General features: G+C 47.2%; 1 protein-coding gene across 1 annotated transcript; it reads right to left on the bottom strand.

Moving 5' to 3' along the window:
- Positions 1 to 820: 820 nt before the first annotated feature.
- On the bottom strand, positions 821 to 14,501 carry KIF20A (kinesin family member 20A). The gene is made up of 19 exons (XM_077924694.1): positions 14,352 to 14,501; positions 12,301 to 12,459; positions 11,931 to 12,017; positions 11,384 to 11,503; positions 10,922 to 11,060; positions 10,628 to 10,815; positions 10,390 to 10,534; positions 9,385 to 9,585; positions 9,095 to 9,206; positions 8,821 to 8,892; positions 8,223 to 8,366; positions 7,839 to 8,004; positions 6,326 to 6,481; positions 5,666 to 5,805; positions 5,427 to 5,529; positions 4,047 to 4,257; positions 2,539 to 2,630; positions 2,192 to 2,329; positions 821 to 1,428 (listed from the first exon to the last, which is right to left on the bottom strand). Exons 2-19 carry the CDS (start codon positions 12,439 to 12,441, stop codon positions 1,105 to 1,107), a joined length of 2,679 nt encoding a protein of 892 aa, XP_077780820.1. The 5' UTR covers positions 12,442 to 12,459; positions 14,352 to 14,501; the 3' UTR covers positions 821 to 1,104.
- Positions 14,502 to 14,901: the final 400 nt, after the last annotated feature.

Genomic DNA, 14,901 nt, shown 5'->3' with positions numbered 1-14,901 from the left:
AATTTGCTCTACTCTGTATGTTATCAGTATCTAATAGTATATTCCTTGGTTTCAGCTTTGTAGAAGACTAAATTTAGGAAAATTACAATACTTTACCACCTCTAAGGATCAGTTTAAACCGGGTATTTTTAGAGTAGACATCTTGCCCTTATGTCAGTATGTGATGCCTGCAACAAGTTTCTCACCACTGCTGTAGAATTATAGCCATGATTTAAAACTACAACCTTAAGACATAGGAGTCCTTTCTATTTGTGCCCTCAGTCAAGAACCCGAATTAGCAGCCCAGACTTGGAACTTTGTCAGGATTTATGCCCATAGATTGTGACAGATGTAGTTATTATCTGTCTTGTTGGTTTGGAATAGTTTGCACCGCTCATAATTGTCTTAACTGATGCTATATTGGATTCCCAGCCTTAAGTACTTTTATTTATACTAAGAGTAGTACTAATGGAAAATATAGTCTGTTCTTCTACCCACTCCCAAGGAGCTAGATTAGCTTTTTCCAGAAATGCACAACTGAGTAGGATACATTGCCTGTTCCATTAAAATCTTTGCATTTTGAATACTTTCTGTATTAGGGATCATGTGCAAATTAACCATTGGTCTCATGCCTGTGCTACCAGAGGGACACAAAAATCAGCCTCATGCATAGCTGTCAACGTTTCCCTTATTCCAAATAGGATTCCTTGCAAGAAAAGGGAAAAGTTAACAGCTATGGCCTCGTGGTTGTGGAGCCTAGTCCACCAGGCAAATAGAAGAAACTTAAAAACAAATGCCAGAAAGGTTTCCCTCATTAGAGCTTGTTCACATAAACATGAGGTTTCAGAAGACACAAGGTACATTTATTATACAATTAACACAGATAATAAACATTTCACATGCATAACATAAGCTATTGGAGGTGATAAACATAAGGAATATGAATCCAGGTTCCATATACACTGGAGTAGCAGCTGGCCTGAAACAGAGGGCATGCATAGTAAGTAACCATCTTTGGGAAGCCAAAGATTTAGTTAGCTCAGGCCTCAACACATTAACGTGAAGGAAAATATTAAAGTTATCAACCGGTTGCTTGTGCCCAGGTACACTACAACCCCCCAAAAGTCAGTGTTTTTTGCCAAAAGCCATGGGTTTAGATGTTGGAGAGCCACGGGCACGTAGGATACTACTATAGGGGGTCTCTATTGCTACAGCAGGCATGGCTGTTGTGCAAGTCAGGAAATTGTGCAAGAAAGGCTTCTTGAAGGGAGGTTGACTTCTGGGCTGCACATTTTCATTGTTGGCACAAAACCGTTTTTTGCTGCAAGAGGTCGGTGCTGCTTGGAGCTTCTGCACAGTGTGAAATTGCTCTGCAATACAGGCTGCTTTCTTCCGCAAATCCATCTTCACCAGCATCATGTTGTTCTGCAGCTCAGCCAAAGTCTGGTCCTGGAAGAGCCAGTGGCGAAATTCAGTTTTATGAAGATGGAGCCTCCCCTCTTGTCAGACAGGTGCCAATCATTTCAGCCAATTACCCTGAATGTGAAGACTTCTGAAAATGCTTATGGACTCAAACATTACAGAGAGATGAAGATGACAGGTGCCTGGACCTTAACAAGGGACCTCTGGGACTGCTTCAGCCAGCCACCAAATCCTGTGGACTGGTCTATGACAACTGAGGGAGAAGGAGTTGATTCTATGGTCACTGCTGTTGTGTAATGCAGTGTGGTTGTGAGCACAAACAAACTACTCCAGAAAATAATGTTTTTTAAAAACCGGCACAATGTTTTTATATGGGATTTCCCCCACCTCTCCCCAGCCAGTAGCATCTGTCACTTTCAAGCAAAATCTTGGCACAAATAAATAATAGTAGTAACAATAAAAATGTATTTAATTTATACACCAAGCTCCATCCGAAGATCTCAGAGCAGTTACAAGATAAAAATGGATGAAGGCACAGAACCTTAAGGACACTAAGGATTTATCAATTTCATAGGATTTCCACCATCAAATCAAAGGTCACCTCTGTGCCTTGGATATACGTGTGTGTGTGTGTGTGTGTGTGTGTGTGTGGTGCTGCTGGATCTGAAATTTTTATGGTTCAGTCTATAGACACCAATGTAAACTGACTAAAATGGACAAAACAATCTTGTGTAGCAGAGCATGCATGCCCCCTGTAAGCTGCTGAAATTTGGGAGGTTCCTTCACCTACCTGCTTCGCCAGGATGTTGTCACACTTAGAGAGAGCTTCACGGAGTTTCCCGGCTCCTGTGCTGTGGCAACATGCTCTTTCGGCTGACTGGAGGGACTCCCCTAGTTTCTGCAGTTCAGATCTCAGCATCCTTACATTCTGAGAGAGGGAAGGAACAGTTCAAGCACAAGGTAGCATCCAGCCCCTTAAGGAAGACTGGACCGTATACAGTGGCAAGTTGTGGTTGGGGAGAAAAAGAAGTTATGCACCCATTGGCAGGAGATGAAGGTTTCAGAGACAGTGCCATTCAAGCCCAGGGTAAAGGAAGGAGGTTGGCAGATGCCAGGAAAGGAAGGTCTGGCAGTTACCTTTTGGCCTTCTTCCAGCTTCCGGTCCACATTTGTTGTAATGGGCTTTGAGGAAAGTGGAGGCTCCAGCATCTTCTGGTGTTTACGCAACTCTAAGGACAAACCACAGATCATTGCAATTTAGCCCAACCGTTAAATTTATTTTTGCCAGTCCCCAATGCAAGAGTTGAATTCTTAAATGTGCAATGCTGAACATACTCCCCAAGAACTGCCAGGCTACCCAGGCCTTTTCCTACACTCTTCGGTTTAAGGAGCAATGTTTCAAGGCAGATTTGAACCCCAACAATGCTATTTTTAGAGAAGTTGTGCATCGCTTTAATCCCCTTCCTTCTGCTACAGGGCCATGTCCTATAGCAATAATGCAGTTTGGAAGTCTGACCAGGCCAGAGGAGAGCAAAATAGTTTACCCTACAATGGGAAACGGTGAAGATTTAGAAAACATACTGCTAGACTAGAGGCACTAAACACAAACATAGGAATGAGCTATATTTTTCAGGTTCTTCTCTGCATCACAGTCTATTGTGATCAGATAATCCCAGCTTCAGTTTCATTATGTCTCTAGCCCTCATGCTTGTGGGGGGCAGGGAGCATTAGAAGGATGACGACTGGGTGGGATCCTAATAGTCAAGGGGCTTTATCCCCCTTCTTTGGCTTTCACCACCCCAGACCTTGCTATTTCAGGGCTACGAACTCAAGTATTTCAATTGTCTTGTAAAGAAACATGCTCAAAGAAATTTGTAATTTGATCAAAGTGCAGAATTTTGGTAGAGCATTTAAAATATTAAGCAAAAACGGCCTTAAATCAATTATTTGCATTCTCCCCCCCCCCTCTAATTTTGACCTCTGTCAGGTGGGAACCTGCCATATTAAAAAAGTACAGTGGTACCTCTGGTTACGTACTTAATTTGTTCCGGAGGTCTGTTCTTAACCTGAAACTGTTCTTAACCTGAAGCACCACTTTAGCTAATGGGGCCTCCTGCTGCTGCTGCGCCGCTGGAGCACGATTTCTATTCTCATCCTGAAGCAAATTTCTTAACCCAAGGTACTATTTCTGGGTTAGCGGAGTCTGTAACCTGAAGCGTATGTAACCCGAGGTACCACTGTATTTAATATTAAGTCTCCATTCCTTCTTGCAACGTGCAACCATTTTTCAGAGATAAAGATGGGGAATGCATGCAAAGCTTTTCGTGTTCCCTCCCAGGTACCCCCACTTTAAAAGTCATATATCGGTGGATGGGAAAGACAAAACTGGTCCCATGGCCTGACCTGTTATAATACAGCTTCTTAAAAGGAGACCTGCTCTCAAGGAGGAGCAGGGGTCCCACACTAATAATAGTCAGGCAGATATCCTAAGTGTGCTTTAACATTTCATGGCAGCTCACTCACAGAAGCCAAGATTCCCAAATGCTAGGTCGGCTTGCAGTTCACTAGACTTACGCTGCGCAGTCTGATCTCTTGACAACCACCTGCTTGGAGCCCATGCGACTACAAGGGGGAGAACGCCTCACCTTCTGCAGTTCTTTGCAGCTCTGCTTGACACTGCTCTAACTTGGCTTTCGCCTGCAGCAATTCCTGATTCTGGGCAGGCGTTGCTGCTGCCAGTCGTTTGGATTTGCGCGGAGTCTGCTCCGGATCTGCCTCCTTTCTCTCCTGGAGCTGCTGTTGCCGTTTTGCTTCTTGCAAGGCATCTTGCAGCTCTTTTATCTTTTCATCTTGACTCTGAGGGAGACAAACAAGACAAATTACAGGAAGGGCTCTGTTTGGGAAGATGCAGCCTGCCAACTTGAGATGAGAATGAACAGCAGCAGCAGAAGATAAGCTGATCAAACTTCCCCAGAATCTCCTGTAGTAGGAATGGGGAACCGGCAACTACTCTCCGGTTGTTACTGGACCACAGCTTCCACAACCCCTGGAGAATTGGAGCCCAACAACATCTGGAAGGGCCCTGGGTTGCCATCCCTGTCCTGCAGGGTTGTGAGATTCTCATTTGGGCAGACTCTCATGCACCCAGAAATCCATGGCAGAGCCAAAAGTTTCAGTGCCAAGTGTGCAAAGGATTCCACAAATGTGCCTGCATACAGAACCTATCTAATCACATTTGTAGTTCACTCCTCCAAGGGTTTTAGGTGGCAACACACACAAACCTCTTGCATATTTATTTATAAGCCTTCAGTAGGCTGTTTGGGAGCTAGCCACTTCGCAGATCAGATCTGTTCCACACACATATGGAAAGGCTTTTTTCTCTCTCCCCCCCCCCCCCCCCGCATTCTCCAGTTATATGAAAACGTTCCTGAACTGTGCACAGGTCACTCCTGCTTGCCCAACCTTTCTTCTGTGTGGACTGAAATCACCATGTCATAAGCTAGGGTTTCCGACCATGGAACCCTCAGACACCCTCACTGAGCCCCCTAAACACCCTCTGCTCTTCCTGAATTGCTTCAATTGTCCTTTTAAAAAGCTTTCTTGTGGGGGGTTGCCTTATTTTGGGGTGTGTGGCATGCTTTTGCCTGTCTTCGTTTTGGGGAGCATGGTGTAGGTGTTTTGGGGGGGTCTGAGAACTGGCAGGTGTTTTTTCTTTCTTTATGTAAAATGGCTTTTGATTAGTGCCCATGACAGTTTCTAAGATCTCCAAATGTGCCCCTGGTTCCAAAAACGTTGGGGTGTCCCTGGCATAAGCTTTCATGGACGTAGAGAGGACATTTGACGACACGTATGCCGTTATAAATTTGTTAAATCTTTTAAAAGATGTCATGAGGCCCTGCAGTTTTTCAGATGCCAATAAAACTGGGTGCCTTGCTTCAGGTCAGTGCTAAGGTTTGGAACTGCAATGTCCTGCCCTCAGGAAATCCTCCAGCACCTCCTTCCCACAGCTCTTTCACCCCACGCACCTCAATCTTCTCCTGATAGTAGTCCGTAAGTGACTCCTTCAGACTGTTCAGTTTCTCCTCATAAACGTCCTCCAGCATCTCCTTTTGGATGTCCACATGCTCACTGCAGAGAGGAAGGTGAAAGTGGGTGGGCAGGGAAAGAGCCATATCAAGAACAGACAAGCTGTGGGATGGACCGCCAAGGCCCAATCATTGAAAGGAGGAGATGTGCCTCCACAGCCCTCTGCCACCAACAGTACCTGGTCCACTGTTCCTTCTTCTGTAGGAGATCCATCATCTCATTGCAGATCTCATCGCGGAGACGCATTTCCAGCTGAAACTTCTCCTGCCGCTCTTTCAGCAGAAGGTCTCGCACAGCTTCAACCACACGCAACAGGTCCTGAAAGAAGAGAGGAAAGGAACATGACAACTGGGGTGGATCTACACACAGGAATAAAACGCTGTAAGTCATAAATTCAATCATTTAACAAAAAATTAAAAAACCCTGTATGTAAAATCGCATAGAAAAGTTTTGTGCTCTCCAGTGCTATCTGGTGTTGCATGTTTATAACGCATTTAAAACACAGGTTTTTGACTAATGTAGCTGAGTCCCAAGTTTTCCCGAACAGCCAAGATGAGGAATTGCCCCAGACATCCAAGCATTACCACAGCTACTCAGTTTTTAATGGGCAAGTAAGTATCCAAAGGAGGTTTTGGAGCCTAGCGGTAGCTGGCTATCATTGCATCAGACAGCTTTTCATTCTTTCCTGTGTGAGGGCACAGAATTTTTGAACCTCAGTTGACACTTCACGGTCTATTCTTGGCTGGGTCCATAAGAGGTTTTCTGACTGCTCCAGTCTACCAAAGGACCCTGCCAACGGGAGACTTTCTCAGTGAGCGACAGACAAACGAGCACTTGCCTCTTTGTCATATGTGGTCACATCCATTTCATCCTCGCTCTCTTCATCCAATTCATCTTCTTGATACAGTACTTCTGCAGGGATCTTCTTCCCCCGGAGGCTGTGCTCCTTGATGAGAGACTGAATCGACAGGAGCTTTGTAGGAGCTTGTAGGATCTGGAAGGTATACAAAGTGTTGCTGTTGGCATATTCCAAAGAGCAATGGGCACATCCCAGCCAGGCAAAAGCACCTGTGGATAGCACAGGGGGATGTGGCCGAGAATCCCAGGGCCAAGGCAGAGGCCTGCATCTGGCCCTCGCTTTCCCACCCATGCCCCACAGCCCTATGTTTAACCTAGGCATTTTAACACATTGTTGGAAATTCTTCTGCCCCAGTTGACGCCCATGCCTGGAGGTTAATAAGCCACATCTAGCCCTCCCTAGAAGGACAACCAGCTATCTGTCCTTCCTCATACTGTGGAAAGTCTGTTTCTCCCCTGGCAAGGATTGAGATACACCATCTCCCCAATCTTGCCCGTTTCTCCGCTCTCTTGCAGCCAACCAGCACCCAAGGGTCCTTCAGAGAGGGAATTACAGGTGCTGCTGAGCTTAGCCAAAAGTTGCCAAGATAAGCCAAGGTAAGGTGTGGAGAGGATACTGGAGAAGAGAGGTTGAGTGTGGGGGCTTATTAGTTTGTTTCCGTTCTTGTTTTTATTATGTATTTTGCATTTGTTATCTTGCATTTTTATGTTGTGGACCGCCTTGAGATCTGCAAGCGAAGGGCAGTAAACAAATGCAATAAATACAAATAAATAGGTACGTTTCTGAGCCCAATTCAAAGTATTGGTGTTGACCTTTCAAGCCCTAAACGGCCTCGGCTTAGTATACCTGAAGGAGTGTCTCCACCCCCATTGTTCAGCCCAGACACCAAGGTCTAGCGCTGAGGGCCTTGTGACAGTTCCCTCCCAGCGAGAAGTGAGGTTACAAGGAAGCAGGCAGAGGGCCTTCTCGGTAGTGGCACCAGCCCTGTGGAATGCCCTCCCTTCAGATGTCAAGGAAATAAACAATTATCTGACTTTTAGAAGACATCTGAAGGCAGCCCTGTTTAGGGAAGTTTTTAATGTTTGATGTTTTATCGTGTTTTTAATATTATGTTGGGAGTTGGGGAAAACCAGCCAGATGGGCGGGGTGTAAATAATAAATTATATTATTATCATCATCATTATTATTAAAGGAAAGAAAATGGGGGAACACGTAAGAGATGTAGGAGAGAGAGTACAAGTGTAACAAGCACACTTTGGGGTACACCGGGGGGAGGGGAGGGGAGAAGAGAGAGAGAGAGAGAGAGAGAGAGGGAGAGGGAGAGGGAGAGGGAGAGGGAGAGGGAGAGGGAGAGGGAGAGGGAGAGGGAGAGGGAGAGGGAGAGGGAGTGGGAGAGGGAGAGGAGGGATTAGCAGTGGAACTTCAAAGGCCAGCCAACATTTATGGAACCTTGCAGGGACCTAGTTTCACCTTCAACAACTTTGTGTCTCACCTGACTAGCAATAGCTGAAAACTTAGCCACGTGAAGAGTCTCGTAGTACGATGAAGCACACGGGTTGATATTAACAATCATACAGGACTGCCCACGTCCTGTGAAGAAGCCTTGGAACACACGGGTGAGCTTGCTGTCCCGGAAAGGAACGACACTCTGCTTCAGCCTGTTAAGGATACAGGAAGAGGATTTAAGCTCCAGAAATGGAGCAGAAAAGCAGCAACCATAGCCGGCACCCCACCAGCCAGGAATCAAATTTGACAAACCCTACACACAACCAGCAACATCTCAAGTTGGAGAGGACATCCTACAGGAAGCGCTCCTTGCTGGGTTCAAGTCAGGGCTATGAGGAGCTGTCAGACTGAGAGCTAGGAAGAGCTTTACCTGCTCTGCTGGTTCTGGCGCAGCAAAGTGAGGCAACGCCCCAACGTGTGCAAGGAGGTGTTGATGTTATTTGCCTCTTTCAGGCGGTCCCCGACTCTCTGTTCTTTGCAGCGCTCTGAGCCGGCCAGGTCACAGAGGGACATCCTGGGGAGGAGGGAGGGTGGTGTCAGTATCGGGATACAGGAAATCTAATCCTACCAGACCCAAGTGTTGCGTTCTTCAGGTCAGAAATCCTGCACACCAGACATGTCAACCACTGCCAAATACACCCAACTAAAACCCATTAATTCCACGCTATGGAGGATTTAGGTAGCTCTGCTTCAGGTAAGCAAAACGTGGGACTAATTATAGGAGATTTTCATTCCAGGTCTGGCACATTGCAGGGATACTGGAAAAGCCCCTGAAATCTTTACACTGACATATACAGTGGGTGTCTGTCTGAGAAGTGCCCATTGTGACTAGGGAGGGGGGGGACACTCTCCCACACACCCCATTTGCCCTTCTGAACTCCCCTACCCTTAAATGAGATTGCCCTTCAGCCAACTGACAGGGAAACTCATAATTCTGCCCTTCACTGCATACAAAAACTTTGACTTACTCGCTGATCTTTGGCTCCATCCCACTGCTGCTTTCCTGGAGGTGCAGAATGCGAATGGAGAAAATGCTGTGACTGCAAAGAGCAAGAGAGTAATGAAAACCAGTAGCTTGGGCTCAGATTGTCACCCCCATTCCCCATCTCATAGACACCCACTTGCCCTCCTGCCTCCATGGGCTTTGTTTACTTGTGCGAAAGACACACTTTGCCCATCCTGAGACATGCACTTTCACTCCACCACTCCACTAATAAATAAAATTATGGCGCTGTTACAGACCTGCGGCTAGAATGCTGGTTCATGTGGGTGCTGGCAACGCTCTGATTTCTCCTGCCCAGTTTCAGCAGTTTCCAGGCCTCAGCAGCATCTTGAACATTGATCCAGTTCAGATCTGGGAACAGGAATATGTGGCTTCAGGCTTCACATCTCTACGAGGGATCACCCTCAGCAAGCAGACAAGACCCTATTCCGTTACACAGCCCACGTTACCAATGCTGCCACCCACAGACTCCAGGGAAAACAGCTGGCTGACCCACAGCTACATCCTGGGTAAGCTGGCCAGTCTCTACCTTTGACGTAGGGGTTGCCGGTCTGATCTTCGCACAGCCGCAAGGTGGGCCTCTTGCAGTTTGGGCCAAGTGTGGTCGTCTCCAGCAAGTCATAAATCTGTTCATTGTAGATCTCAAAGAAGGAGACCCAGATGGAAAACTGCACATCGTCTTGTGCCAGCACTGAGACATTATCTGGGTCAGCCCAGCGAGGCCCTGTCTCTGTCAATGAAAGCCAAACATATATTTTGCCAGTGACTGCCACAGCCCACAGCTTTCCTCAAGCTGAAATCCATCCAAAATACATGTCCCTTCCCAATGCCCTTGCCTGGCTCCCCATTAACTTTATAATTTTTTCTTCCCATTTTAAGACAGAGCAGTTGCCCTGTTAAGAAGGTCATAGGCATCACCCCTTGCAAAATTTCTCACATGCCTCTGAATCTGCCTTGATTTTAAGTTTCCTGTAAGTATTCCTACTCGCCTTTTTACTCCTAAGAGGGGATTCCCTTAGAAGTAAAAAAAAAGGAAAAACAAAACAGACTTGTTATAAAAAATGTACAGGCTAGAAGTCCCTTCATTGCTAGCCCACTACTCTTCTGGAGGCCTTTCCATGCCCTCACTGGTGTGGAATTCAGAGAGTGGTCAAATACAAAGCTTCTACTCATAAATAAAGTTTTAGCAACAGTCCAGCTTCCTGCTTTGTAGTTAGTGACATAAGACTGGCTTTGGCCATCAAGTAATGGCCAAGCCAAAAGCGATTTGGGGGAGTATTTTACAAGCCCCTCCAGAGGAAGCCCAAAGGCCCTCTCCTGTAAAGCCCATCAATGAGTCCCCATAAACCACCCCAACATTGTTATAAAATTGATATATGGATGCTATCATTAGATATCCCCCCCCTTGCTCTCTTGTGGGTTGGGTGGCCCTATCTATTTTGAGATTCCACACCTCTTGAGGTACTTCTCAGCTTTGATCGTGACAATTAGAAAACCACCTGTCCCCAAACAGGTGGCTCAGGGCAGTAGGTACCTTCTAGCTGGCTGGTGCTTGTCAGGTTGGCAGACTGGCAGCTGTAAGAGAGGCCACCTAAGCCACTGTCAATGCTTCCGCTTGTGCCTGCTTGCAGCTGGGATGCAGTGCTGTGACTTTTATTCAGAGAACTATACAGCTCCTCCTGTAATTCCAAAGGAAGGAAGGAAGACCACTTGCTGATCAGGGCATTTTTCTTCTTATAACAGGAGACTCGACGAGCGGGAGGGACACTCACCTCCTTCATCTTGCCGCAAAGCAGGGCCTGCTTTTTCATTTCCTCCTGTCGAACCTGCTTGCTGTCCAGCCAGGTCACCTCACTCGAGAGGAAGGGCTTCAGATCCATGGCCCGGTACAACCGCGTCCCAATACTATTGAAAATGATGGCCAGGGAGCGAGGCAGGATGCCCGCATCAGCACCACTACCTGCAAGTCAAAGAAGAAGTGAGCAGACACTGAGACAAGTGCCCCCCCCCCCCCGCTACTAGGCAGAGATGCTTGCCTGAGCCAGCACAGACTGAGTGCTTCTTACCCTGGATGGTGTAGGTCTTCCCTGAATTAGTGACGCCATAGGTGTAAACAAGCCAGTTCTGCCCATGGAGCACACCCTTCACCACATCCTTCATCGTTGCATCAAAGAAAGCCGCCTGGCCCACTTCTGGCCCAAAGATCTGCAACCCCAAATGTTACAAGTTAGTACCGTTAGAGAGCAGAGAAAGGGAACCTGGGGCCTTCCAGACATTGTTGAACTACAGCTTCCATTATCCCTGACCAGTGTGGCAGTGCTGGCTAGGGCTGATGGGAGTTGCAGGTCAGAATAGGAGGCAGGCCACACATTCCCCCTCAGGGGGTTAGAGTTAGGCAGTAAAACGAAGAGGGGAAGGGTTGCCCCTGCTTCTCCACTTTTTCCTTAGTGGAGCCCTGCAAAATCCTTAAAAAAAAACAACTGGTGTCCATGTTGAATCCTACATAAACCCAAGATCCAAGTATGTACCTGAGTGAAGGTGAATTTGTGCACCGCCTGACCAAGCCCCCGTTCAATGTTTCTCATGGTGAAGGAATCCTTTGGTGCTTTGAGAAGAAGGGTCTCAGAATCGTCAATACAGGCGCAGCCCTAGAGAGGACAGTTAACATTCTGCATTCAACATTATTTGCCACAGCAGGAGCACCCCCTGATACTAGTTTAAACATTTGTGGCTTCCTCCAAAGAATTATGGGAGCTGTGTTGTTGTTTTTTAAAAGGTGCTGAGAGTCGTTAAGAGCCCCTATTCCCTTCACAGAGCTACAATTACCAGGATGGCTAAACAAGCAATCCTTCTTCATAAGGAACTCGGGGAATTGTAGCTTGGTGAGGGGGATAGGCTGGGGCCAGGCTACTCTTCCCCTTGCCAGAGAGAGAAAGGGGGCAACCTCCTGGTGTGATTATACCTCTGGATAAGGGCAGAGACCAGTGTCTATCCCCTCCCAGGAGATTGGCAAAAGCACCCCCCCCCCCACACACACACCTTAGATGCTGGCCCATGCATTGCCTATAAACTCACTTTATCTTCCTGTTTCTCCATCTCGGCTGGTGTCAGGGGTCGCACTCTTGCATATACCTTCACTTTTCCATTGTCATCAGAAGAGGCCTGTGGAGAAGCCACATGTGACTTTTAGGTTCATACTTAGGAGAGGTAGGCAATACTAGCCCATTCATTTTGCTGTTTTTTAATTGTTTTGAAACCAGACCAAAGGTAGCCAATCAGATGCTTTTCAGTGGCTGTTGGTCTACAGCTCCATCTTTCCCAACCATGGGTCCTGCTGGACAGGGCTGATGGGCAGCTGCAGTCCAACCATATTAAAGAGCATCACATTGGCTACCCCCGAGGGAGCACAAACAAGGGTTTTAGTTCTTCACCTCACTGCTCTTACCTGCTCACTGCTTGAAGAGATGGCAGAGAACTCCGCCAAGAGGTCTCGGCACAAGCCAGCCCCACATTCTGCCACAGTGGACTCCAGCACAGGAGAAGTGACAGCTTCTTCATCAGATAACAGCCCTACTGGGGAGGCCATAGCGGCTACACACTGATGCTGCAAGAGAAGCCCATCATAGGATGAGGAATAGGAAAAGAAGCGCAAGTTCCACTGCCAGACTTTGCCACCTGGTTTCCAGGTTCCTTGCCACTTCTAAATAAATTGTAACAACACTTCCTATAACTGCAAAATGTGTGATGCCTATGATAAGGATATAATCTTGGGGTACAATACTGAAACCGTTTCCCAGCTTCGCTAGGGCCTAGCCCTGTGGGTTCTGAATCGGTCAGGTTCAAGCAAGAAACCATAGCCGGACAAATCGAAGCGAAACAGTAGCTAGGAAGCCTTGATCGCTTTATTGTCGCAGCAAGATTTCTATTCCCAAACTAAAACAATGAAGAAGCAGCCCATGATGTAAACAAAATCTGTCCTTATTCCCTTATGGGGTACACAAGAGCCCTTATAGAGTCCTTTGTAGGTTCTCCATTGGTAGGAGACAATAACAGAGGCCAACCAGAGAATATTGAGAAGCAAAGCAGCTAGTAAGCCAGATCTTTATTAACTGTTGCAACAGGGTGCTCCCCTCACACACAGGAAGAGAGGAGGAGGACCCAGAACAAAGGTGTGCCCAGACATTTTGAAATTCCCTGCTCTGGAGCTCAAGACCAGCCCTCCATACATCATACATACATCACAGAAAAGGCGATCTACAACAGACATTTGAATGTTGTTGTTTCTGCTGTCTGCCAGGTTATCTGATAATGCCTTATCTGATTGCCTTTTCTGGTAGTCTGGCTATTGCTTTGAGATGGTAATTACTTAATTCCTGAGACAATGGGAAGGTTCCCTCCCCCTCCCCCCCCTGCAGAGAAACATTTGGTCAGTTTGGGAGTCAAAATGGTTTCAGGACTGTCTTCCTGTGCTGCTTCAGACATGTTTTATGTACGTGTTTGCTTGGTACATTTATGAACATTTATTATTTATATAAGACCTTTTTATTACAACCTCATCAGAAAAGAATTAAATTAGAGGATAATTACCATTAGCACAAACAACCCTCACAACCTCCACTAGCCAAACAGTAGATAGGATACCAGCAACATACCTCGGCTAGAGATGCATTGCATTCTAGGGAAAACTAACTAGAAAAAAATCCGGAGGTACCTTACCTGACCACTGCTCCATCTGGGCCCAGTATTGTCTGGTCTACCTGCTGAGAGCAGCTCTCAAGGTTTCAGAGGCCATCTTTCCCAGTCTGCGCACTACCTGAGGATGTCAGGGACTGAACCTGGGACCTTCTGTATTCAACACACGTGGTCTCTACCAACCAAGGGACAGCCCTTAAGTACACTCCCAACTACATATCCTCAGAAATAAATCCACTGGGGTTTAGTTCCAAGGAAGTGGGGTTAGGACTGCAGCGAAAACACTGTCATGTGGGCACTTTGTTTCGTTATGGGAGTACTAGAAAGTGAATTGTTTGGCTCAGACACTATTGTAGCAGCAACGAATGTGACCCTCGTGCAAGCGTAGCTTCTTTAACCAGCTTCTGCAAAGGGTTATTTAAAAAGAACATGCCACTCTACCTAATCTGCCTTTGGGATCCACCTCTGCCTTTCCCTATGAGAGCAACTTAATTCAGGAGACCCGCCTCAAGCCTAGCGTCTGTAACGTATCTTCCAGGTCCCATAAGATAAAGAGGAATTGGAATAAGGTGGGTAAATAAATGCCTAGAGTTACGAATACGCCTGGCAACCTAGTGAAAGGGGGAGGTTTTCACAAGTACCCAAAATGAGACATGCTGAGCGCTCACGTTAGGAGGGGCAGCGGGAGACTTAAATCACCCGCCGCGGCCGTTGCAGAAGTAAAGGAGCAACTCACGCCCGAGCCTCGTTCTCCCCGACACCAGTAGCAAGGATTGAGTCCAAAGTAATTCTCCCCCCTCTCACCAGGCTTTCCCCCGCTCCGTGCTCTCCTCTGCCCGGCCCGCCAAGCTTTGCCCGCTCGATCGCCGGTGTCCGTACGAGCCACAATGGAGCCCTCGAAATCCTCTTCTGCTTCTCCTGCTCTTTCAAACCTCGCGGTCGGCCCGATCAGCCAATCAGGACGCGCAAAACTCAGCGGCTAATCACCTATCCGGGGCGTGGCCAGCGCGGAGCTTAACGCGAGGCTGTTTCTCATCCTGGCTCTTGTCGCATGTAGTTCAGCCTCAGTCTGGGAGGAGTGGAAGAAGGAGCGGGCAGAGTCTTCCACCCTCTGGTTCTTCTCCCTCTATTAAAACCCTTCTGGGCCACAAAATATGCCCCCTGCCACCATTCCAGTGCCAATTTTTGCCCCCACCCACCTCCAAATATCTCACAACAAGGGGGGGGGGGCTACCTTTGGCTGCAACCCCCTACAACACAAACTCCAAGGAAAAGGAGAGGATTACTTCACAGCCAATCACAGTGGAAGATGAGGGACCCTTCAGACATCGGGAATTGCTCAGGCGAGCTATAT

This window comes from Podarcis muralis, chromosome 2 (assembly GCF_964188315.1).
Source record: "Podarcis muralis chromosome 2, rPodMur119.hap1.1, whole genome shotgun sequence".
NCBI classification, from domain to species: Eukaryota; Metazoa; Chordata; class Lepidosauria; order Squamata; family Lacertidae; genus Podarcis; species Podarcis muralis.
This window is presented reverse-complemented; position numbering and strand designations above follow the sequence as displayed.

Excerpts from the sequence above, each read along its gene's own strand:
- KIF20A (XM_077924694.1), bottom strand. The coding sequence starts at position 12,441 with ATGGCCTCCCCAGTAGGGCTGTTATCTGATGAAGAAGCTGTCACTTCT. Across the intron at positions 11,061-11,383 it reads ACAAATTCACCTTCACTCAG|ATCTTTGGGCCAGAAGTGGG; the intron begins GTACATACTTGG and ends TTGGGGTTGCAG. Across the intron at positions 9,586-10,389 it reads AAGCACCAGCCAGCTAGAAG|AGACAGGGCCTCGCTGGGCT; the intron begins GTACCTACTGCC and ends TTTCATTGACAG.